The sequence below is a fragment of the Notamacropus eugenii genome, chromosome 3, assembly GCF_028372415.1.
Source record: "Notamacropus eugenii isolate mMacEug1 chromosome 3, mMacEug1.pri_v2, whole genome shotgun sequence".
Lineage (NCBI taxonomy): Eukaryota > Metazoa > Chordata > Mammalia > Diprotodontia > Macropodidae > Notamacropus > Notamacropus eugenii.
The window spans coordinates 192,245,532-192,272,969 of NC_092874.1; the positions used below are offsets into that span (position 1 = coordinate 192,245,532).

The following is a 27,438-nucleotide window of genomic DNA, read 5'->3' on the forward strand; positions in this document are numbered from 1 at the left end:
CGGGATGTATTTTATATATTTTTTCTTGGCATCTCCAGACTTTGAACATTAGCTAGTGTTTAATAAATGCTTGTTAAGTTGAATTAAAAAGCAAGTAATGAGAATATCAATGAGCTTTTAGTAGCTTCTCCTTAAAGTTATCCCCAGAAAGTATTAGATGTTATTATTTGTTTAAGAAATAGATCCAAAACTGCCTGAGCGGGAAAATCTATGATATTACTTTTTGCTGTGTTTCTTGTATGTTCTCTTTCCCAGTTCTTTTTCAAGCCCAGTTAGTAGTATCATCAATACTATAGTCTGTATTATAGTTAGTTCTATTAGTTAGTATTGTACTAAGTTAGTAGGTCATCAGTGCTATAGTCTGAAATAAGAATACAAAAGAAAGAAACATTTATTCACCTCCAGGTTACAAATGGTTGGACTATCCCTGTGGCTACAAGAACATGAAACGGAATTCTTTGGAAATGACAGTCTTGCAAATCAAGTCTGAAGAGCACAAGTTGATTGGAATGATGTACTGAAATCCTTAAACAAGGTGGAAGCCCCTGAAAGAGCAAAATAAAATGAAAAGAAAATTAGGATCATATCATCGTTTCTATTCTTTTTTCATTTTTGACATTTCGATTATCATTTAATGTTTGACTTTTACTCATTAATTTATGTTAATTATTAGATGAGCATATAAATGGTTTTCTGTAGTTGTTCTAATAAATCACACACAGACACACACACACAGAAGATATTAAACATCAGAGGTAAAAATGGTTCCAGAATCTGATTTCTTTACTGTAGGAAGGGGTGAAATACTCACTTGTACCATCTGTTCTGCATCTTCCATCTAATTATTCCCTATAAGAGGTTGTCTTGCCCCACTCCCAACCCCCAAGACAGGCCATCATATTAAATAACTGGCTAGTCTGATCCTGGAACTAAGGCAAGTGAAATGCTGGGCATCATGATACCAAAAGCCTCAGAAAGGAGGTAAGAAATAGGGTTGGTTATTTCTATGCTCCATCCCCCTATCTCAGATAACTCACTAAAATTATGCAGTGGAGTTCCAGGACATATAACATAATCCATTGAGTAGGGTATTTGGGCCAGAGATCTTCTTCCCCAGGAAGATAGTCAACAAAATGTATCCAACAGTGATGGTACTCTAAGAAAACAGAAATATTGACTCAGTGAAATAAGTACTACAAAGAGATTAATATTATAGGGGTTTACTGTTATATCTATCCCTGCAAGATAAAAACAAGATTGAAACCCAAAGTTGGATCCCAGTTAGGTAGGACTTTTATCTTTCTTAGGTGACTATGATAGACTTTGAAGTGTGATTCCTCAGGTAGGCTCTCCCAAAAGCTTTGGAGCAGGAGTATTCTCTGAATTATTGTAGCCCATTCTTTATACTGACCAAAAGAATGATGCCAAGACTACAACAGAAATAGGGAAGATGTGAGATATAATCCTGGTGCTACCACATTCCCTTCTTGAGCTTTATCAGTCTGGTTCTTTCTTGTGTCAATTTTTTTTCCTAAAGGGTTGGAACAACTGATTCCTTCTGCCAGAGTGTATGAGATACCTAAAGTTTCTTAATTCCATCAGAAGGCTGGGGATGACTTACATTTCAAAGTTTGTTATAGCCACCTAAGACGGAAAAGATTATCAGAGATTTGGCCTCAACTCCTGGTTTTTAGCTCTGCCACTGATTTCTGAAGATAAGGATCTTAGCAAGCACCTAGAATGTATAGAGATTGTGTTCTTGCATAGGAATTTAACCCTTTGTAACAATGTTTCTATGGGAGAAATGCAATCTAACTTTTTGACAAATGATTTACAAGCGGGAGTATGCTGTGAATATTTAACAACCAGCTTGGGGCAGGAGAGTGAATACATGACACACTTTGAAATTTCACTTGCATTTTAAAGATTATCTCCATCCCTCTCTTTAGTCTGGAAAATAAAAAAAAAATAAATCAAGTACTGATTTGTAGTGGACTTCTAAGGAGAAAATGCTAACACTCAAAATTTATCAGTTGTTGTGAGCTGCTTTGAGCTGCCTCCAGCACATCCCTGCTTATAACTGTAATTTTGAAATACAATTATTTTGTAATTTGGCAAAGGACTAGTCATGCCAACACCCATGGATAGGAGATTAGATCAAAAACCAATCATCTCATGATTACTTTTCTAAAATAGAGACTCTCTGGCACCCCTTCCTTCTTTTCCTAGAAATGTTCACCTTCAATTCCCCTTCAGGATCATGATCTTTATACCTGGGTAGCTCATAATCCAGATAGCTACACCTGAGGAGTGAAGCTCCTTGAGTTCTTGACGATGCCGTTGATCCATGTGCCAGTAAAGCCGAGCTACAAAAATGATGAGGGTCACATTGGGGTGTTGATTCAAAAACTCTCTAATGGCCTTGGAACATCTCCAACAAGGGCTCCAGGAGAGGAACCAAGTAATGGAGCATTTGACAGATGACTTGAAATGTCTTTCTGAAGTGAATTTTTCCATGAAGTTGATTTCAGCATGTTGAGATGAATTTTGATTTGAGTTTCGCCAAATATTATCACTTGTACTCCACTTGATTTCATACAGTAGACATGTCTCCTTACGGAGTTCTTGAGGGTTAAAAAATGCCTCAAATTCCCAGGGTTTGATCCTTCTCCTGAAACAAAGGAAGCAGCCCCATGTTGGTATGGAATCTTTGAAAAGACACTAGGGTTTTGTTTTTTTTTTTTTTGCCTTCCTTCCATTTGTCAATTCTGAATTAAGAATCAATGAAATGTGCATGTATTTTGTTTTCATAGACATTAGAGTAAGCAGGTTTTTCATTATGCTATTAGTCAATATCTAGTCAATGTTCTTCATAGAACAAGTGAATGGGTTGGAGGAGTGTCCATGAAAGAATGTCAAGTTTCTGGGAAGCTTGGTGCCAAAAGATCCTTGTTCATTAGAAAAATGGTCTTCACAGTATAATACCATTACTCAACATGGATTCTGATTGAATCTAGTTGTGGTTTCTAGCTCTACTCAAAGCCAGTCCAGGGCACACAGTTTAAACACACACACACACACACACACACACACACACACACACACACACACACACACACACACACACACACACACACACACACACCCCAAGCCACTGATAAGACTTGTGAGCATGTTGGTTGTGAAGAGATAAGAGGGATGAGAAAAATCTCAGCCACATTTGGATCATGCCAGGACAAATATAGATAGCAGAAATGAGTGCATTTCCAAGACATTAGAACACCTCATACTGATGGCAGGAGAGGTGAATCAACACTAGGTTGTAACTTCTGCCCAAGAGAAGTCAATAGCAATCTCTATGCCAAGAAGCACCAAACTTTTGTGTCAAAATCTTCTAGGACTTTTCCAGGAGAAAGCTGTTGTGTCCTTCTCTCACTTTATTGGGGAAAGAAAAGGAGTTTGTTGGGAGTCAGGTGGCTTCTCAGTATAGCAATAAGAATATGCTGTAGAGATGATGGTTGATATTTTTTGGGAGGGAGGGGGCAGCAATTGCTACCTCAGTGCACTGACCTCTCTCCACACAGCAGTCACTTCTGTCACCCTCACTAGTCCCAGCATGGTCCAGATGACAAACTTCCTCATAAGACTCCATAGACTTTTAAAATATGCATGCATATCCAATCTGAGTGCATACTGAGTGATGTCACTATGCTAAGGTGTCCACATGTAGGTTTCCAAGATATATAGTCCAACATATATAGTTCTCTTTCAGAGAACAAAAATTTCTTTGCCCCAAGCATTGTCAGAGTATGGGTTCCCAGCGCATAGGGACTAGCAACTGAGAAAGGTAGTTGTATCCTGAACTGCATCTGCTGCGGGAAGAGAAGTCAGCAGTGATAGCTATGGTGTCTTTTAATGGTTATCTATTTCCAACTGATCTCTCCTTCTCTGCAGTGCAGGGGAAGAGGGACAAGTTATTCCATTGAAGGAAAGGTGCTAGGGAAATATAATACAGTAGAAATAAAGGCACAGCATTTAAAGAACTTTATAGAAATTGCATTTGATCTGTCTGGGAAGTGCCAATTTCTCAGTGCTATGGTCTGAGATGTGCTGATCTCTTTTGGCACTTTAGCCACTTCTGTCAATTCTTTTGTAACCCCCTCTTGTCTCCTTGCAACAACTTGCCCTATGAGACTCCCTAGCTATTTTAAACTGCAAACTCTGTAATCATCCTTAAGTAATCAGAGTACATAGTGATGTCACTATGTTGTAGAGCCCATACAGATGTCTGGAAGGTGTAGCCCAAAGAAAATGTCCTGCAGGGAACATGGCTCTCTCAGCCCCAATCATTGTGGCACAAGTGTGAACACATAGCCCCCTCACAAATGTTTCATTTGTTTGAACTCAGATATCATAGATATCTCTTCTACATGGTCCCAACTCGAATCATTTCTATTATTACACAACTGATTCCATGCCTTTGCAGGCTGTGAAGCCCCAGATTAGGTATCAGATTCTAACAGGTTCTGAGGAGAGTAGAATGGTCTTATGATTCCTCCACATTATCCCTTTGGTTAAACAAAGTCCTTCTAAAACTGGAAGGCAATTTTATCTTTGTAGCAGTTTGAGCTTTGACGCCCTCAGTATATCTCAAAGTTATAATTCAGGGGAGAGTCAAGACAGTTCCGACCAGCACACAATGTAATCGTCTTGCTATGTCCCAACAGTTTCTACTTCTTTCATTCCTGAAATAGATAATTTGCTTTACCCATTATCAGATAATACTTCTTTTCGACATGGCTTCTCTGTGATTCTGACATCTTAAGGGCACAGCTTTGGGGGAAAGTGAGTCCTACATACCAGGACGATGAAGAGAAAGGATGAGGGAGCTTGGGACATAATTCCAAGACATTTCAAAATTGATTCTGAAATGGTAGACTTACTGTGAAAATAAGAACTAGAATAATAGAGAGATGGGAAAGCAGATGAAGAACTGATTGTTTAAACAGAAGCTAAGGAGCATAGAAACAGATGTAGATAGTAAAGAAAATGATTAAATAGTGTGAGAGAGGAGACAATGTGTGGAGAAAGGAGGTTGATAAAGGTAGGAAAGACTGTTGAAAGGCCTTTGACTTTTGCGGCACTGTGTCTTTAGCCCTTAGTGCAACCGAATTAGAATATTATTTTCCTCACCTTAGAGTGGCATCTCCCGTGTAAGGACCTGTTGGCAAAAAAACAGAGTGTTATGTGGCACCTTAGGGAGAAGAAGATTCTTTGTTGATGAGATTCTTATCATAGAATTCTTTATGTCATTCATCTCTAATATAATTAATATTATCAAATGGAGTTTGAATATGTACACATGTACTAACCCATTTGCCATTCCCCTGCTTATTTTCATTTATCAAGATATTAATAAACTTGCATCTGATATTCTGGGGAGATACTTTACCAACTATGTTCTAATGCAAGAGTCAGAGGCATAACCAGTGTGGGGCACTGAAATTTAGAGGGTGCTGACAGGCCTTATGCTCCTTTAGCAGGATATGAATAACTGAGGTCAGCAGGATGAATAACTAAAATAAGAAGTCACCAGATGAGAGGCGTCTGTCCTTTGTGACTATTCCCCTGGTCTTGTGCCTCCAGAATTCTATACTGGGTGGCAATCCCTCAAGTAGCAGTTTTGTGGTATACCAGGTTATTCCCCACCCATATCAATTTATTTCATCTTTTCAAATTGATTTGATAAGGGAAGACTTTCATGAACTGAAGCTGAGTGAAGAACCAGGAGAGGTAATGTGTACATAAGTATTGTAATGATGTAAACAGAAAGAATAGTAAAATGAAACTAAAAATCATATGATGATAATAACAAAACTTGGTGTCAGAGAAGAATTGAGAAAGTGCCCCTGTCTCACTTGATTGCTCAGATGGGAGACCATGGGTATGAAATATTGAATATAATGGTGCATGTGTTGCCTGGTTTTGCTAAACTGATTCTTCTTTTTTTTAAATCTCTGTTACAATGAGAGGCTTTTTGGTTAGGGGAATGAGGAGGCACATATTTGGGAATGAATCTGATGTAAAAACAAGAAAATGTATCAATTTCTAAAGCTCTAATTTAAGTGTACACTTCCTTTGTTTGTCTTTGCTGTCTTAAGGTTTAGTAATGGCTCTGGTAGGGGCAAATAAACCCAGACATGGATGTCACTCACTGACACCTGGAGTAATTTTTGGTAATCTCCTACTATTCTAAAAGCATCTTTTTCCTTTTCTTTTTACCTTTCTTTCTGTCTTTGTTCTTCTTTCTCTTTTGCTTTTTTCCCCTCTCACTTTTTCTGTCTATGCCTTAGGACCATAATGGTACTACAGAGAATCATAAAGCTTTGCCTGAAAGTGTTAAAAAGATTAGAGAGAGAAAGTCCAGTGCAAAGAATTTTTGACTGGGGCAGGGGTGGGGGTGTCAGAAGACCTGATTTCTAGTTCTGGTTGATCTTTAGATGCCTATAATACCCTTCTGTGTCTCAATATCCCTATCTTTAACATGACAGTGATATCTGCTTTAGCTTTCTCATAGGTTTTTCATGAGGGTAAAAATCTGATAAATGTTTAGAAAAGTGTTTAGAAAAATTAGTTCACTATAATATTCATGTTTATTAATATGATTATCCTATGTGTTTCCATGTACATGATTATAGTGTACTCATGGGAACTCAGCTTCTATGAAGAACTATCTTTTTTTCCATTTGAGAAGATGTTTGGTTCTTATCTGAGTCTCAAAATGCCTGGCATAAAGGATGATAATGGGATGAACCTCCTAAAGTGATAATAAATGAATTTATTTTCTTCAACAATGCCAGGCACTTGAAAAATGTTCTCATAAGAAATTCCACATTTAGTCTAAAAAATGACGTGGCAGAACAATAAACTACAGAACCTTTATGCCTTACTTAAGCAAGGTTCAAAGGCTAGACCTTCAATAAAATGTCAGCTTCATGCTCCAAAGCAATCAATTTTCTGTGTTTTTACCAAGTGTTTTCAATTCTTCCTTTGAAATCCATCTTTTCCCCCATCCTAATTTTAGAGCTATGGAATTTTAGATTTGAAGAACAATTCAGTGATTATACAATCCCATATCCTTATTTGACAGATGAAGGAAATTGAGGCTCAGAGAAGTTTAGTTATTTTCCTAATTTTACACAGGTAGTTGGTGGCAGAGCAGAAACCAGATGCACATCTCCATGACTCCAACTCTCTAAATATTAAGCTTGAGTCCCTGGAAGATTAACTCCTGAGATTGATGGTCCTCAAAATACCTTCTACATTGCTTGTTACAACCTTGGGCCTAGATATATAAATATATTTTGTAAAAAGAGTTGTTTTTGTTTTTTTGGGTTATATCAAGAAGACATGTTTTCAAATTCCTTTTCCATTTGGGGTGGGAGCAAAAACTCTTTAGTCTCTGACCTTCACTACTCACCTTACTCAGACTGACCTTGGAACATATGTACCTATAAGTATGAGTGAATCCACCTAGTTCTATGCTAAATCCTCAGGGTTCCAAGAATGTCACTCACGTAGCGATTACATGCTGTCTGTTATTATTATTTAATAATTTCATGTATGTCTTACTAACTAGAATGCAAGATCTCTGTGTTTGGACTCTTAGACAATTATGAGAGCCTCCCAACTGACCTCCCTACTTCTTGTTTCTTTTAATTAGATCATAGATGTAGGCTGGAGCAGACCAACTTCCCAGGCCATCTGTCCCTATGACTTCATTTTACAGATGGTGAAACTGAGACCCAATGATGTTAAGTGACATAGCTAACTTTATATAGCTTATACATGTCAGAAATGGGATTTGAATCTAGGCCCTTTAAATTCAGCAGCACTATTTTTCCCATTTTCTCATGCCACCTCAATCAGTCATTAAGCATTTTCAAGTACAATGTAGAACAACGTGCTAGGAGCCAGGGAGACACAAAGTCAAAAGAAGTCATAACTCCTCTATCTAAGGAGTTTGTAGTGATCTAGGTGAATCAAAGACCATCAGAGCTAGCAATAACAAACAATTTTACATAATAATTATATCAGAAAGTTCTAAAACATTAGTGACAAATAGAGTAAAATGTAAGCCTTACTCTCATAACTTTAAATGTGAATGGATTAAACAATCCAATTAAAAAAAAAACCAGACTGGACAAGTAAACAAAACCTCACAATCTGCTGCTTACAAAAAATACATTAAGAAAAACAAAAACTACACTGAATGAAAATAAAGGGCTGGAAAAAAATATTTTGTTCATGAGGTAAATTTAAAAAATGCCAAAGTTTGAATCATACACAAAACACATAGACAAAACAAAAACAAACTTACAAAGCATAACAAAGGATAAACAAGAAAACTACATATTGCTGAAAGGAACCATAGATAAATAATCCAATATCAATATTAAACTTATATGCCTCTTATAAAAACTTATAAATGCCTCATCATCTAAATTCATAAAGGAAAAATTAGCTGAACTACAAGAAGACATAGACAGTAATACAATAAATGCAAGAGATTTCAGTGTCTCAGTTTTGGATAAGTCTAACAGAAAGATAAATGGAAAATATTGATGGAGAAATTAGATACAAAAAATATAGGATATCTTTCTAAATGAGACTGTTAGAGAATGTGTGTGGATGTGTATGTGTAAGGATGTGTATATATGTAAATAAGTGTTGGTGTGTGTAAACACTGAGTTTAAAGAAATTATGAGCTCTTTCCTCAAAGAGCTTGCTGTCATCTAGGGAAATCAAATACTGGCAAAGTTAACCATAATAAACAATCTTGTGTGATTGTTTCATTAGAAAGCTCCAAAGCATTAGAGACAAGTGGAGGAAAACATGAGCTTAACTTTCATAATTTTAAATGTGAATAGATTAAACGATCCAATAAAATGAAAAAGAGCAATAGAGTAAAAAACAAAGCCCCGCAATCTGTTACTTATGGGAGACGCATTTAAAAAACAATGACATAACACAGAATAAAAATGGAGGGGCAAGAGATAATGATGATCCTGAGGTAGCATCAAAGATAATTTCAGAATGTGCCAACAAGATGTCCAATTGATAACTTTATTTTCTTGACCATAAACTCTCCAAATCTTCCCAATATTGACAGCATAGAGTCTAAATACAACCTAGAATTTCAGGATCTTCATAATGCGTTATCAACCTGTTTTAAGCTGTATGCCCTTTTGCTCTCCTATGCAAACTCTTTATTTCAGTTATACTAGTTCCTTTATCATCCATCTAACACATCCTATACTTTCATGCCACACTTTTTGTTTCTCCTATTGAATTTTACTGGGATGCCTCCCTTCCCCACCTCTAATCAAATTCTACATATTTCTCAAGGCACAGCTTATGTTCTCTGTTCTCACCTCCCTTCTTAACTACTCTAGTCTCTGAAAACTTAGAGTAATTATCTATATAATCCATTAATCAATTGCTGTATTTTATGACAGATCTATTATAATTCTGAGCTATTATTTCTGTTTTTTATTCTCACTGAGCTTTTTGTATATGCTCTCTGTCACTCCTTTAAGCTCATTAACAGTAGAGGCCATGTCTATATTTCTTTTTATCACCCTAAAAAAACATTCACAAAGAAGACCCTCAGATATTTGTTGGTTGGATTTACTCAGATTCGTTTGGTTTGCCCCAAACATGGTGATCATTGAAGAATAATAAATGTCAATGACAATAATGGTAAACATCAACACACCTAGAAAGACATGCCTAGCCAAGATATACCCAGGTGAAGCTTGAAAATTGGACATGAGTACAGAATGACACAAACTTCTTCCCTTACTGCTCCCCAGAGAAAAGATATGTTACCTTTCTTGGAATCCATGACTTCTTTTCGCTGGGATTGTTTCTGGAGTGGTGAACTGGGTTGACTATCCCTGCCAGCAACAATGTGAACTTTGATTCTCTAGGAGCACCCAGTGCCACTTTTCTAGGCAGAGAAGGATGACTCATCCAGACTCATTAGAGTAGTCAAATGAGACACAACTGAAAAAAAGGAATTAGTAGTGGGGGTAGGGGTATCACTGTGTTGTTAATATCATGAACCCTAAATAAGAGCACTTCTCACTCTGACCTTTGAGACTGTTGGCACTTGAATTGAACAACTTTACTCTTCCCTTTAAATACAGGTTAGGGCAAGTTTGCCCATCACCCTGTATTGGACTGAATGACAGGGAATGAAAACTAAAACTAAAAACAGGGAATAAGGTTGGTTTCTGTTTCTGTTATCAGAATATTTCAAGACACTGGCATTTGTCAAGTTCATAGGAATAAAAAGGAAAACTATATATCTTCTAACTTTTATCTAGAACTAATATTATATTGTTTGCTGCCTTGTTCCTCAGATATTACTCATCCTGTTTATTTCCTCATTCTCAAGATTTTGTCCTTTGATCCTGTGATGGAAAAGAGAAAGGGAGGGGCACTGCTAGATGTACAACCAGAAGGACCTTGATCTTTGAGATGGATTATCAGTGTATTTAGAGTGTGTAGTAGCTTTTAGAGGTCTTGTTGCTCCTGCCTATAGCTGAAGTGAAGTGTAATATGCCTTCTTCTGCTTTTTTATCTCCTGTGAGTGACTGAATGCTACAGTACACATCTCTCGTCATTTTCCTTTTGGCTTGCCCAACTTCCTTTCTTTCCATTGCTGCATGACAAAATCTTGCCTATTGTTGGAGTACTTTAGTACTATCTTTTCCTATCAAGATACATATAATGTTTGTGATTCTGTAGTATCAAAAGAATATGATGTGAGGGTAGTGGTTTGTATGGGAATCCTGAAAAAATAGAACTCTTGCTTCCTGGTTTGTGACATTTCGCTTAGATTTCACCCATACAATGCCAATGCACTCAAACTATCAAGTTACCTAGATTTGTTTGTTGAGAATCAGAGCCTCATTCCCTTGATCCCTCTCAGAGGATGACAACCAAATCTACATCCTAGCCAGCGCCTGGGACACACATGCTCTGGCTAGCCAGAAAGGGGGAGCAGATTGGTTTCATCTCAGCATTACATAAATAATGAGGATACAGACACCAGGACTTTTACCATTTGGTCGCCTGACTTGGCCTAGAAACAAAGCCTACACTCCTGGTGCATTCTCTTACCAAACTACAACTCCCTGCCCTCAATAAAGAAAATCAGATCAAAATCTCATTTTGGGACCTGAAGTCCAACTACCGTTGTTTTTGCTTGGGAATGCGATCATAGGCTATTCTCCTATCAATCTATCAGTCAAATCAATAAACATTCATTAAGTGCCTACATGCTAAGCCCCCGGGGCACAAAAGGAGGCAAAAGATAGTCCCTGCAATCAAAGAGCTTATAATCTAATAGAATAGATAACATGCCAAAGAATATATACAAAGCAAGTTATACACAAGAAAAAAATTAACAGAGAGCAAGTCACTTAATCCCTGATTACCTTGATTTCTTCAATTGTAAAATAGAGGCATCTCCTTCACAAGGTTGTTGTGAGGATCAAATGAGTTAGCATTTGTGAAAAGTACTTATACTTACAAAACTTTTCCTCTTCTCTAAATCCTTGTGATACAAAGGCTCCCTAGGCAAAAATTTCCTTCCTGTAAGATCGATATCTATCAATATCACCATTTACCAAGATAAGGTCAAAATGAATTTCTGCGACCTAGATACAGAGATATTATAAGAAAATTTGAAGAACACTGGACTTATTACTTATCAGACTTATAAATAGGCAAACAATTTACGAATAAAGTGATAGAAAGCAGTGAAGTGTAAAACCGATAATTTTGATTACATTAAATTAGAAAGTTTTTGTACAAATAAAACACATGTAACCAAGATCAAAAGGAAAGAAGAAAATTGGAAAAAATTTTATAGGCACTTTCTTAGATAAAAGTCTCATCTCTCAAATATGTTAAGAACTTTGTCAAATGTATAAGAATATGTCATTCAACAATTGATAAATGGTCAAAAAATATGAACAGCCAATTCTCTTATGAAGAAATTCAAGAGATTTATAGCTAGATAAAAAAATTATCTAAATCATTATTGATTAGAAAAATGCAAATTACAACAACCTCAAGATGTCATTTTACTCCCATAAGATTGGCTAAAATGATTGGCAATAAGTGTTGGAGGGCATGTGGAAAAACTGGGACATATTGTTGGTGGAACTGGAAACTGATTCCCCCTTTTGGAAAGCAATCCGGAATTTGTCCAAAGAGTTATTAAACTGCCTATACACGTTGACCCAGCAACATCACTACTAGGTCTATTTCCAAAGATCATTAGGGAAAAAGGAAAAGAACCTGTATGTTCTAAATATTTATAGTACTTCTCTTTGCGGTGGTAAAGAACTGGAAATTGTTGGGGATTTGTGTTTTTGGCATTTGTCAAGATGGGCAAGGGATGCCCATCAATTGGAAAATGGCTAAGCAAATTATAATACATGTTTGTGATGGAATACTACTATGCTATAAGAAATGATGATTTTAGAAAAACATGGAAAAATTTGCATGAAGTAATGAAGAGTGAAATGAGCAGAATCAAGAGAACATTATTTACAGCAAGAGCAATATTGTTTTAAGAACAACTTTGATTGAATAAGTAATTTTGACTCTACCTAAATTACTAAAATACTTAAATTTTAACTCCTCATTTAGGTATTAATATTTAGGTATTAAAATACTAATATTTCAATTAATTGAAATTAAGTTAGTTAATTTAAATGCATAAATAAAATTAACATTTATTTAAAATAAATTTAATTAATTTAGAATAACATTAATTAACATTTTGATATTAATGATTAAAATATTTTTGGTATTAAAATACCTAAAATAACTAAAATACCAAAATTAACGATAAAGGACACATGAAGGCACTATCTGCATCCAGAACAAGAACTGATGAATGTCTAATGGTAGCCATCTCTAGGGCAGGGGCCAGAATGAAGAAAAAAAGAGGAAAATCCACAAATGTTACACATTGAGCCTGTTTTGGGTTTTTTTCTATTGACCAGTTATACCGATTTTTTTTCCCCTCTCTAAAAACCAAACAAATCACTATTTATTTTATGGGATGACTCTTGGAAAGAAGTAAAGGGAGAACATACATGCGACACTACATCCATGTAAGAAACAGAAAACATAAGTAAAAACATTTTTTAAAAATGGAAACTTACTTGAAACAATTCAGAGAGTAAGCAGAACCAGAAAAAGTTTATTCCCTATCATCAATATTATAAAAATGAACAATTTTGAAGATTCTTGTAAACTGATTAAAAATGAAATGAATAGAACCAGGGAAAGAAGTTATATAGTAAGAACAATGTAAAAAAAAAGCAACTTTGAAAGTTGAATGAACTATGATTAATAAAATAACTATCTGTGATTCCAGAGGACTGATGGTGAAACATATTATCTATTACAGAGATATGAAAAACTAAGGGTATAGAATGAGACATACATTTTTTTATTCAAGCATTGTGAGAATTAGAATTTTATTATGCATATTTGTTACAATAAAATTTTTCTCCAATGCAATGGAGGATGAGTGAAAAAATGGATTTTTCTTAATTTTTAAAAATAGTGATAGGGGAATGTTGGGAAGTGCTGATTGCAGTCTCAGATAACATCATTGTATTATTGATTTTGCTTCACTACTTTACTCTTGTTATAAAAACCTTTCACAAAATAGGAATTATCTAAATGTAATGTAAAAATGAAATATGAATAAAACTTTTTAAATCCTCTGGAACAAAAAGAAGAAAAAGCAATTTACATGATAACTGTTATATACTTAAAACTAATAGCAAGTTATACATAATATGCAATTTCATGTGCAATCACCTTTTTTTATTATACTATGTTATGGAAATACCTGTTTTGTTTCATAAACTAAAACAAACTATTCTAAAGGGAAAATATGTGTTTGAGACAAAGTTTTCAGAATAACAAGGTGAATCAATTTATTTTCCTTAACATTTCTTGGAAGCTCTATAGGAGTACTTTTCGCTAACTGTATATAAGTTGACAAATTATTTGCAAAGGTTTCATCTGTAATTGCTTTCCTAATTTCTTTCACAAGAAACCATTTTAATAACATCAAAGCAAGGAAATCAGGTGTTACCTGGTCCTGCTCACCACCTTTCCATCACATCTTAACCTTAACAATAAAAGCATTAAGGAGCAAGAAAAAAATCTTCCCTCCCTGAGAGTACCATTGCCAACCCTTTCAATGTGCTTTTTGGAAACCCTTTCTTTACTCTTCATATTAAATCTTTTCATCTTGCACTCTTTCCACTTTCTTGAAAGAGTGGAAACTTAGCTGCCCCTAAAAGATGCTGAATGGCCTAGCAACTCCTTCTAGTACTGGATACACATTCTTTCAGGATCACAGGACACATGCTCCTTGCTCTTCTCTGATACTTACATACCCACTCATTCTCTTTGTTACTCTGCAGTATTCCTTCACTCTACCCATATCCTGATGTCTATTATTCAGTGTCCCTCTAGAGATTCCTCCTCCTTTTTGAAAGGACTCAGTACTTGTCTCACTGTTTTCCTTTCCACTTCACACCCCCCCTTTTACTTGGAAGTTTCATTATAAATATTAATGTCCTCTCATGTCATCAGCTTCTTCGACTCCCATGATCTGCCTCTTCACTGTGCTTTAGTGGTTCCATGGGATGCTTATGTTCCTGATCTCATTACCCAGAAGTGTTTCATCAAAACTCTAAAGTTGTTTTGTCTCACCACAACTTCCTGTTATGCTATCTCTACTGTGACTCATTACTCCTAAACTTATTTTTTATTTTCACTACAACTCTAGTCATTCTTTTCCTCTTTCACTTCCAGTTCTTTGCTTCTACTCTAGCTTCACTTTTCAATCTTTTCCTAGTCTTGAACCTGTCAGTGACAAGTTTAACCTAGCATCATTGCTAGGTCATTCAGCACATTCAAGTTCCCATAAAATCCCTTACCCTCTTGTCTTATTACCACCCATCCCTTTCCAAACTCCAATACCAGATTCCATTATCTTTCTGTCTTCTGTCAATTCTGATAACAAATGACCAAAGAGTCACAGAGGTTTTGCAATTGCCGTTAACTCCAAAACCACGTTGACTTTTGGGAAATGATGTATAAGGTAGTTTTGAGAGGTAGTACACTAGCAGTTGGGGAGATAAGGAAAGTTTTTATGTATAGGGAGTTGTGAAGGAAACCAGGGATTCCAAGAGTTGGAGGCGAGGAAGCAGTATATTATAGGTATTCAGGACAGAAAGTAGGCCAGTATGACCATATGGTGGGTACTTAAAAAGGAGTTTTAACAGAGTGTGGTCACTCACTGTATCACTCACTGGCCATCATCAATCATCTTTTTAAAAAATTTTATTTATTTAATTTTAGTTTTCAACATTTGTGTCCACAAGATTTTGAGTTCCAGATTTTCTCCCCATCGCTTCCCTCCCCAACCCTAACATTGTGCATTCTGATTACCTCTTCCTCTAATCTGCCTTCCCTTCTATCACACCCCTCCCTTCCCTTATCCCCATCTTCTCTCTTTTCTTGTAGGGCAAGATAGATTTCTATACCGCATTACCCGTATTTCTTATTTCCCAGTTGCATGCAAAAAGAATTCTCAACATTCGTTCTTAAAACATTGAGTTCCAACCTCTCTCCCTTCCTCCCTCCCCATCCATCCCCATGGAGAAGGCAGGCAATTCAATACAGGCTATACAAGAGTTGTTATGCAAAAGACTTCTATAATAGTCATGTTGCATCATCAGCCATCTTGACCTTTGTCCTCCCACTGAATTTCCATGACTCTGGAGGAGAGTGGTGTACAAGGTTGTCAGTTCTGACTCCCTCATATCAAATTCACCTTTCTCATATAGCTTTTTGTAAGGTCCTGTCCTGTCCCCTGTCCTGTCCTCTCTCAAAACCCTAAACCTACTGCACTCTAAAACTGGGACCCCAATGGGCCCCTGCCAAGGGCTCCTGGACCCTCCTAGCTTTACAGTGATTATCAGCAGTAACTGTTTCCTACCCAGCCTGATGTCTCTTTTTCTTGACCTCATTAAAGGGGCCATGCCCTGGCGACGTCTTAAACAGGCCTATTCAATGAATGGACGTTGCCTCAACCTAAGTGAGTATCTGCAAAGACCTTGGCCTAAAGGGTCCCTAAAGGGTCTCCCAGTGCATCCTGGGCCATTTTCAGTCATCCTGAGGAATATAAGGTCACTGGATTCAGATGGCTCTGGAGGAGAAGTAAGGCTGGTGACCTGCAGAGCCCTCCCTCACTCAAAACAAAGTCAAGTGCAAGCCATGTCATCATTTCTCTGATGGCATGGTCTTCTTTTGCAATGAAGGATGAACACAATCATGAGCATTTATACTTCTTAAGTATAAGATATGTATACAATTACAGATAGAAATACTTTTACCAAAAGACATTGAAATAAAATAAAAAATTGAAATAAAATAAAAGTTGAGTTAAAACCAACTAAACTTAAATGAGTCATAGCCAACACAAGTGGGGTCTGAACTTTCTAATTCCCTCTACCCAGTCTATTATGTTCAATTTTTCACTGGCTTAGAAAGAGACCATATTGATAGTGGGTTGACACTTTCCTCCACCTAAGAATTTTGGTCTTAAAGGGAAAAAGGCATAGGGCAAACATCCTTAGCTTACCATATTCATCTCCTACCATCTGGCTTTTCTTATAATAAATAGCCACCATTCAAACTCTTAGCCACTTGCCAGGCAAGTCTTCCATTGGATACCTTGGATACCTCAGCCAGGAGATGCAGTCAGGATTTTTCTCTGAAGATCTTCATAATATGTCATAGTTGCCCCTTGGAGTTCTCAGGGAAGAACATCTACTACTAAGGCCTTCATTCTCCAGTCAGCTTCTTTCTGGATGGCTACTAGGCCAGGGATATGAATCCCTCTGAAAACACTCTACCAACTCAGGCTCCCAGAAGACTGGGAGGAGATTGAGAAGGTGAGTTTTCCCAAAGTTGGGGTTGGGGGAGGGAGGCAGAGTGTAGTATAGGGACACTGGTAAAGTATAATAGTAACAGTGAAGAAGGTTCTCTAATGCTTGTCTAGAGGTGCTTGCCCAAACTCAGGGACCATCAGTTCTGTGATTCAGTTGCATCAGAGTTTACCCAGAAGGTGAGTGCAAAGAATTGTTGCTATCCCAAACTCAGGGCACAACTTGTTTGTTGGACCTTACCTTTGGAACACAGAGTGTCTCCTAATACTAAAAAGAGAGGTGCGAAAAGAGAAGGGTGGTCTTGGATCATGGTACTTCTTCCCCTCATTAAGCATGCTGAATACCCTTAAAGTCATGCAATCATCCCAACTATATCCACTAAGAATTTATGTGGTCTTATCTTAACCGAGAGTGTGGGAGAATGGATAGATAGTTGATCTTAGAATCAAGGAGCTTCGTCCACAGGTCCTACTTCTTACAGATACTAAATGTTGTTTGCCCTTTGGTCTTGAAAAAGACCAATAACATCACAAAGGTGAGATCTTGATCTGTGAGTGAATTTTTAAAATATTTCTTATTAAAATTCAATATGATTACTATCTTATGCTAATCACTCCAGTCAATTTTCAGACTTTGCGGAAACATCAGCTGCTCCTCAGTGATGGAAAAGATTGAATTTGTGATTGTAGCCTTAAGATCATTCAAAGAACAATGTTTTGATGTATATATGACAGTTTTGATATGACTCTATAAGAAAAAGCCTAATGAAGACAGATTAGTTGACTGGGGAGGCGGAGCAAGAGGACCTCCTCTACCAGTTCACTAGTCTGAGAAACTTTTTGTTTGACATGACTTGCACTTGACTTTGTTTTGAGTGAGGGAGGGCTGCTCTATCCACTGCACCACCTAGCTACCCTTGTTACAATATTGCTGTTTCTATGTACAATGTTCTTCCTGGTTCAGCTGTACCCATTCCCATAGAATCTTATTTTCTCTTTTCACTTTGTGTGGTTACAAAGAATTAAATTTTCACACAGAGATCAAAATACTTTTATTAAAAGAAATTGAAATATAATCAGTCGAGTTAAAACCAATTAGACTCAACTGAGTCCACAACCAATACAATTAAGTTCTGATCTTTCTAATTCCCCCTCCTTTGTTTTTTGTGTTTTTCACAGGCTTAGCCAGAGACCATATTGATAGGGGGTTGACATCCCCCCCCAAGAATTTTGGTTTCAAAGGGAAAAAGGCATAGGGCAAACATCCTCAGCTCACCACATTAGTCTCCTACCATCTGGCTTTTCCTATGATAAATAATCTTCATTCAAACTCCTAGTGACTTGCCAGGGAAGTCTTCCATTAGATACCTCAGCCAGGGATGCTCATCAAGATTTTTCTCTGAATCTTCACATGATATGTCATGGTTATGCCCTCTTTCCCCCTTTCCCCACTTCCCATGGAGTTCTCAGGGAAGGACATCTACTACTAATGCATTCATTCTCCAGTCAACTTCTTTCTGGATGGCCACCAAGCCATGGATTTGAATCCCTCTGAAAATACACTATCAACTCAGGCTCCCAAGAGATTAAGAGGCAGGATTCTGTGATTGAGCATTCCCAAAGTTGTGGTTGGGGGACAGGTAGAGACAGAGAAATAGAGAGGAAGGAAGGAATGAAGAGAGGGAGGGAGAAAGAGAGATGGAGAAAGAGACAATGAAAGGGAGGGAAATAGATTTATGAAGCACTGACTCCCTCTTTTAAATTCCCACTAGAGATCATGACTTCTCATGTCTCTGCAGTTTGGTCCTTCAGATTAGCCAAGAAGTTTTTCATTTCTCTCTCTCTCTCTCTCTCTCTCTCTCTCTCTCTCTCTCTCTCTCTCTCTCTCTCTCTCTCTCTCTCTCTCTCTCTCTCTCTCTCTCTCTTTTCTTCTACCTAGTAGAAAATAAAAGTAGTTGTGGTTGCGAGGGGCTATATGGTTGAATGATCCTTCGGACCTAGAGTCTTTGGGTTTTCATTTCTCTTTTTCTCTTATTGTCCCAGAATCTGGACTATGGCATGTGAGGGCAGATAAATCCTAAGGGAGCTGGGAGAATAGAAGGTGAGTTCTATATTGAGAAGAGCTGAAGTGCTTGGGAAAGTACACGGAAATGGGTGCATTAATTAGTTCAAAGGACAGTAAGCAGATAGTTTCTGACAGCATCACTTATATAAATAAGAAAGTGATCTCAATGTACAAAGGTGCCCATTCAAACATGGTTCTTGCAGTGAAAAGCTTTGTCTAAAATCAGTTTCTCAAGCTTGTTGCAGCTTAGCATAAGGTTAGTCCCTATCAAAGAAACTGGTTTTGCACAAAACCTCTCATGGCTCAGAATGGGTTTGTGTGACTATGTTTGCATGCTGCTGGTACCTCACCCCTCCTGTGTGTGCCAATGAAGATATAGTAGTATTTTGTTTATGGTAAAGGACATCACATCAGTGTGCAAAGTTGAGAAAATATTTGAACTATGTGAAAATTCCAGGATTTCACAATAATTAATAAGTGGCTTCAAAAGACAGGACAGTAAGTTCAATGAAGAATAATGTCTTCTTTATGAAGTCTTCTATGGCTTCAACTCATACTAATCTCTCTTTTCTCTGAAATCTTATAGCACTTGTAATACAGACTATTCAATGTGACACTTCAACAATATTATCTTATGCATTATATAATTGTTTTATGTTCATTAGTATTTTCTTCCCAATTAGATTGCAAACTCTTTGAAGTCAGAGACTATTTCTTATACTTTTATATCCTCCCACAAGTGTGGCATAATGGTGGGCATAAGTAAACCCTCAATCAATGTTGTTGGTTGGACTGCAATTGAAAAGCAAAATTCAGGCACAGTTAGGTGGTGCAGTGGATAGAACACTGGCCCTAGATATAGGAACACCTGAGTTCAACTCTGGCTTCAGAGACTTACTACCTGTGTGACCCAGGGCAGTTGCTTAATCATTGTTGCCTAAAAAATAGAGAAATAAAAGATTAAAACTCAAGAAAGAGAGCACAAGAAAACATAAAAATAGGTCCTATTTCAATTTTCAGAGGTAAATTATAGTTTCCCCATTGTCACCAATAATCATTCTCTCTCTCAAATTTTCTTAGAGCCCTTTGTCTGGTTCTTGTCTTTGCACCATCATATATTGCCGTATGTTGTCTGTTTCATATCTCCTGTAGTAGTAGAAGGTGAGCTCCTCAAGGGCAGAGGCCATTTCATTGTCTTTGTGTACGTAGCATTTAACATAGTTCTTTGTAGTTCCATAGTAGGTTAACAAGACCATAAATGGAAGGAATTGTAGAGGTCATTGAGTCCTCTTATTTTACTGATGGGGAAACTGAGGTACAAAGAAGTTAAGTGGTTGGCCTAGTGTTCCACTAGTAAGCGTCTACAACAGGATTCAAATTCAGGTTTTCCTGAGTCCTGCACTCTAGCAACTATGCCATTTTGTTGCCTACATTTAATAAATTTATGTTAAGTTGAGCTGAATTCATAATATCAGCATCCTTTGAGTGGAACAGGTGTTCAAGTATACCCCAATGACCCAGGAGAAAAAAGTTATTTTTCTATTGCAGATCCTAACTCCCTCTCTGTTTTGCTTTTCCCCAGCCTGTCTCAAAGAGCATAGAACAAAGTTTAAGAATTTTAGAGGTAGAAGAGACCCTAAAAGTCAATTAGACTAGACTCCAATCTCCACATTTTACAAATGAAGAAACTGAGGCCCACATATGCAAAATATTTTGCCTAAGGTCACAGAGCTACTTGGTATTGGAGCTGGAATAAGAATGGAGGGCCTCTGTTCAGTGTTCTTTGAGCTAAATAACGAGACCTGTCTCTAGTGCACTGATGATTCAGAGGATTCAAATTATTCATTTCTAAAAAAAGAAAACTATAGAAATTCTCACACTTAGACATAATCATTGGGACATTTCTATCTGCCTTCAAGATAGAAAAACATAAAAGAATATAAATCTACATCTTGGAGTGAAATTTTTTCTATCTCTAACTTAGATTTTGGAATTCTGTACTCCTAAAGTAGTCCCCAATGTCTTTGTACCCTTTGTTTAGGCAACCCAATATGCAGGCATACTTCAGTGCATGGCTGGAAGCAGTGAGGGAGTTCATCATTTTCAATGTGTCCAAATGCTGAATCACCATGTCCCTGGAATCCCCAGAAGTTTCCAGGATAACTATGGGCATATAATCCCTAGGATGGCTCCTATAGGGCAGCTCACCCATAGCTACATGGATATGGGGGCTATCCTGTACAAAGATATGGAGAGAGAAGATGAACTGTCTTATAGGAAGAAAAGCAAATAGGCCAATTTAGCTAGAACATAGAGTGTATTAAAGGAGGTGACATGTAAAAATCTGGAAAGCTAAGGTTGGAGACAGATTGTAAGCTTTGAATGCCAGCAAAAATACCAGAGGCAAAGGATCTCTTCAAAGAGTGGCCTGAGATAGTCCAACTTATATTTCAGGAAAATCACTTTGGCTGCTGTGTGAAGGATGAATTGGAGTGGGAAGGAACTTGAGGCAGGAAGATCAATAATGATGCTCTTAAAATAATCCAGGTAAGAGGGGATGAAGATCTGAATTAAGTACTACTGACAATATGAGTAGAGAGATGGAGATGGGTGTGAGAAATATTGTGGAGGTAGATTCAGCCAAGTTGGTTATGTTCGGATTGTGATTGGATATATATTCATGAGTAAGTCACAGATTCTTAGTGACTCAAAGATACAAAATAAGGAAGAGGGGAGAAAAAGAGTATTTAAGGGAGAAAGAGTGGTCAACAATGTCAAATGCTATGGAGATTTTAAGGAGCATGAAATCTGAGGAAATGCCATTAGATTTAGTGTTCAAGAAAGAGATTATTGGTAGCTTTACAGAAAGCAGATTCAGTTGAGTAAGTAGTCTTAGAATCTAGTTTGTAAGGAGATGAGAAGTGAGTGGGAAGTGAAAAAATTTAGCCAATTAATGTTGATTGATTTTATTTTTTTCTTTTCTTTTTTAAGATCTTTTACTGTGAAAGAGCGGAAAGCTATATGATGATAACTTGAAGGCATCTAAGTCAAGTAAAAGTTTCTGAAGGATGTAGAGTTGGGCATGTTTGTAGTGAACAAGGAAGGGAACTAAAGTGTAAGGAATATTGATGGTTTGAAAAAGAGAGGGAATGCTTATTAATAGATTGATTAAAGAGGGAATCCTCCAAAGGAGATAAGAAGAAAGCAGATCAAGGACAAAAATATAATGGTTGCCCTTGGCAAGAAGGACTACCTCTTCCTCTTGAGTCTAGAGCAACAGGGAGATATATGGAAGATGATATTTGGAGATTTTGAAATGTATAATTGGAAGGGAAGTCAAAGAAGGAACTCACTATCAATGGCCTCAGCTTTCTTGATGTAACATGAACCAAATACAGTTTGATATTCTGACACAAAATAAAATAAACTTTCCCCTTAAAAAGAGAATTACATTTTTTAAAAAAGGACAAGCATGTATTAATTGCACTCTTCAAGTAAATAAAAAATACCAAAAATAGACCACAAGAATTTTATACTAAAGAAAATCCAGTTATTTATTAAGGGATAATTCTTTTGCTTAATACTTATTTTAAACTTCCTACTTTAAATCAGTAAACTTTAACAATGGCAGCTACCTGTCAAGAAAATCCCATAATACACTGACTAAAAAACAGAGAGGGGGAAGGGTGGGGGAAAACAGTATATTTTCAACATTTCTTACTGTTCTCAAGATTACATGCATAATTAAGAATGTTCACCTTCTTGCAAAAATTGTTCATGTAAAGTTTGCTGTCTTTCTCATCTTCACTCTCCATGCTGCAAAAATCAGACCCCTTCTGATAGGAAAAACCCTCAAAAAACTATTTTCCTTTGTTGCTTATGATGAAGAAGAGATGTTATGAAACCAACACAGAACATACAGTTTACAAAATACTAGTTTATAATTTCTAACATAAAACTAGCCATAAAAACACCATCATTATCCAAATCTTGATTTAACTCCTGTGTCTTGCCCATATTGAGATTTGGGGGCAAGTATACCCAGACCCTGACCATAATGGAGTAAGCAAAAAAAACCAGCTCTAATGAGATTTGAGCTTGAAGACTGGAAAAACGGTCCTCTGCTTTACAGCTTGTGACTTTCACCTTTCCAGTTGCCTTGGGATGTTCTCTTCAGATATGTCCATTATTTCAAGAGATTAAAACTACATTCAATGCACAAGCAAGAAAGAGAGTGGAAGTCAGGGAGGAGAGTCAGATTGCCTGAGAATAAAACCTGGCCTGGCATCATCCAGCCTGCTCAACCTATGCCGTAGATAGAAGTTGATCTACCAAGGCAAATTTGTTAATTTAATTGTTATTTTTAACAGTATTTTATTTTTTCCAATTACATGTAAAGATAATTTTAACATTCATTTTTAATGAGATTTTGAGTTCCAAAAATTTCTCCCTCTCTTCTTTCTCTCCTCCCTTCTCCCTAAGACAATAAGCAATTTGCTATATATATAATCATGAAAAGCTTATTTCTACGTTAGTCATGTCATGAAAGAAGAAACAGAACAAAAGGAAAAAAATGACAAAAAGTGAAAATATTATGCTTTGATATGCATGCAGACTCCATCAGTTGTTTCTCTGGATATGGACAGAATTTTCCATCATGAGTCTTTTGGAATTGTCTTACCAAGGCAAATAGGTGAATGGTAAAAGCCTGGTGCACACTACCTGGTGGAAGCAAAAAGTGATTGAACTTAGGAGCCTTGTTTTTGTCTATTGGGCTACTTCTAGAGCCTCTGATTTGGACACCTAACTTAAAGTGTCTGCTCTTGACAAGTGGGCACAGTTGCTGACACAATTTTTTAAAACACAAGTCTTGACTACAGCACACTCCCAAGGAACCTTCTGTGGCTCCTCATTGCTTCTAGGAGAAAATGTGAACCTCTCAATGCAGCAGCTTTCCTTTCCAGATTTATCACATCATGTGCCATTTCATGCTGCAGATAAAATTGTCTACTTGCAGTTCTCTAAACTCGATGGAGCATTGTCCATGGCTGCACCTTTTTCTGGGCTGTTCTCCATTCCTGGAATGCATTCCCTTGTCATCTCTGCCTCTTAGGAAGCCTAGTCTCAACTCAAGTCTCAAGTTGTTCAAGTCTCAGCTGGTTCTTCTGATAAACCCTTCTTATCTGCCTAGTTACTAATACACTTCCATTCTTCAAATTATCATGTTTATATTTCTTTGTTTTTTCATTATATCCCCTCCATTATTATGGAGGGAATTATGGGAATTGAGTGAATCACACTGGCTTCATCTTATGCTGGATCTAGCTCAGTTTCCTTTCTATCCAGGTCTAATCCAATTTCTGTCTTGTGAGAAACTTTATTAAATTGTGAGAACTGGGAGAAAACTTTACTGTATTGTTTGAACCTAGCCCTCTGTGGCTGGAAAGTTGGACCACCTCTACTTGGTGCTTACAGATTTGTAATTAAACTTATGGTGACCAGAAACCCAGTCATATCTGAAGATTGATGTAAGGGGGTTTTCTTTCTTCCCATAATTATATATCTTAAGGAGCCCATATATTTTATCTGAAAACTGGCTCCGTACTGGTCAGTCAGTTACTGCTTCCACATCCCTTTGACTGAATTCAGACACTTGGATGGGGAGATTTCAGAGTATTGCACCTGCTCACTCTCCTCCTTCTTATTTGGAAAGCCTCTAGTCTTTCTTCCAATTAGAAATTCCAACATCAAACAACAGATCCCCTAATCTTATATCCTGGCTTACATAGTTTTAGCTGTTTTCTTTTAATGCATAAATATCTGCCTCCTCCTATATTTGTGGTTCAGTGCCAAACTGAGGAGACCTAATCCCAACTTATTATGCAATTGTCATGCATTGCTTAATAATCTGCATGCTTGGAAGCTCAAACCTTTGTTTCCTCAGTAATTTTTTATTGTTCAGTCATTCCGTTGTGCCCGACTCTTTGTGACTCCATGGACTGTAGCGCATGAGGCCCTTCTGTTCTCTATTATCTCTTGAAGTCTGTCCAAGTTCATGTTCATTGTTTCCATGACACTGTCAACTCATCATCTGCTGTCCCCTTTTCCCTTTGTTTCTAATCTTTCCCAATGAAGCTCTTTTCAGGTACAGACTATTTTTTCAATGTCTTTGTTTTTGTTTTGTTTTCCCAGCATTTAGAATAGTCATGTACATCAATAAGGCTCATTAGACTAGATTGTTGTGCCTGAGTGCTGCCAATTTTGATGGGAAGCTTTTTCTGATTTCCCCCCAGTGGTTAATGAACTGTTTCCAAATTACTTTGCATTTTTTAATACACATGTATGTACATATTGTTTCTTGCTATAGAATATGAGCTCCTCAAGTAAAGGAATTGTTTCATTTTTGCCTGTGTTTCAGCAAAGCCTGGCATAGTGCCTGACGTATAGTAGGCACTTAATGCTTATTGATAGGATTGGACTGGATATTACAGAAATTCAAAGCCTTTTTTACATCTTGACTGCTCTCTTCTCTATGTTTTCTAGTTTATCCTTCTGAAAACGTAGTATCCAGAATTGCACACAACACGTCAGATGTGGTCAGACCAGGGCAGAGTGATCATCATTGCCCCAGTTCTGGAGACTGCTCCTCATCACAGGCTCAGATCGCAGCAGCTTTCTTGTCTGCCATATCATGCTGTTAACCCATATTAAGTGTGAGTACTAATAAAATACTCTGATTTTTTTCAGACAAATTGTTTAATAACCACATCTCTTTCATACTGAATTTGTGAGACTGATTTTTTTGTAAAATATAAGTATAACTTGGTCATGTCTGGGCGTGCTAGTTTTATCTGACATGGAGGCCTCTGCATTCCCTACCAAGTGGGTGAGAGTAGCTTCCTTTGATTGGTTGTCTATGTCATTAAAACTGGTGGGAATGAGCCAGTCAATCTCCTGCTGCTCTCTTTTCAGTTATTCTCTTCAGAGGGTGAAGATCATTGTTCCCCCACAGCATAGATGTCATCAGCTGGCTTGGTAAGAAGGGAGCATCTTCCTTTTCCTGCTTTCTCTCTTTTACCTTGGCTCTGAGAAATGGACCTGGAGGTGTTTGTTTCTGTTCTGTGTTACTTGTCCTCCTCAGTTTCTCATGCTGGAAGTGATCCCCATGAGATTGAGGAGTGACTAGAGCCAGGATTCCAGACAGAATGGCACAACCAGTCAGTCTTGGAAGTCTTGAGAGTCTGGAAGCCTGGAAGCCTGAGCCTGAGGATGGACCTGAACTTGGAATTGGGAATGTGCTTTATAGGAACTGAACTGAGCCATGAAGATAATCCTTTTCCCCTCTCCAGAGACTCAAGCAATACAGTGAAAGAGGAGAATGAGACTTCTTCTGTGTTGAAGGTGTTAATTTGTATATTTGTTATAAAACTTTCTGAAGTAAATATTTCTGATTGTTAATGGCTAATGGAACTTCCTGGGTGATGGAATGGAAAGTAACATATCTGGCCTTAAGGCAGTAGAGTCTAGGGTGGTATATTAGTTAAGTTTAAGACTTTTCATATATCTCTATTTCATCTTAGTAGATTCAGCCTAATGTTTTTACCTTGCAAAATCAGGGTAGTACAGTAGACAGAGTTTTGGACTTAGGAGTCAGGAAGATCTGAGTTTAGATCTGCCTCAGACACTTACTAACTACATGACCTTGGGCAAGTCACTTCACCTTTGCCTACCTACTTACTCATTCTCCTTATCTATAAAATGGAGATATTAATAGCACCTAGCTGCCAAGGATAATGTACAGATAAAATGCAAAATTTATAGATTGTTTAAGATAATATCTGGTACACAGTAAGGGCTTACTGCTTATTAAAATTTATTTTTAAAATATCCTTTTGGAACTTGTCTCTGTCACATGGTGTTTTAACTATTCCTCAGGGACATCTATTTCATTACGTAAGTCACTGGTAAAAAAATATCATCTCAGGATTAAGCAGAGTCTTCTAAGAGCACCTACTGGAGACTTCCTTCTACGTTGACATCAAATGTAGATGCCTACCCTTTGCACCTGGCTATTCAGCCAGTTTTGAATACAGCTAACTGTCTATCATCCTGCATTCTATTTAGAGTCAGAAGATTTGTGTTTGAGCTCTAGTTCTACTACTTGTTATACATTACCTTGAGTGTGATTTATCATCTGTGATGGATTCTTCTTAAATCCTTTCCCACAATCCAGATTGGTTTTGGGGCCACCTGGAAGTACTTTGGGACCATGAATTCCCTGAGGCAAAGTCACAATTACTTCCTCCAT

The 27,438-nt window shown here is 37.2% G+C and overlaps 1 protein-coding gene across 1 annotated transcript; it reads right to left on the minus strand.

Moving 5' to 3' along the window:
• Positions 1–395: 395 nt before the first annotated feature.
• Positions 396–27,438, minus strand: APOBEC1 (apolipoprotein B mRNA editing enzyme catalytic subunit 1). Its single transcript, XM_072650560.1, has 5 exons — positions 27,306–27,438; positions 5,194–5,221; positions 2,274–2,671; positions 1,038–1,156; positions 396–545 (listed from the first exon to the last, which is right to left on the minus strand). Exons 1-5 carry the CDS (start codon positions 27,436–27,438, stop codon positions 396–398), a joined length of 828 nt encoding a protein of 275 aa, XP_072506661.1.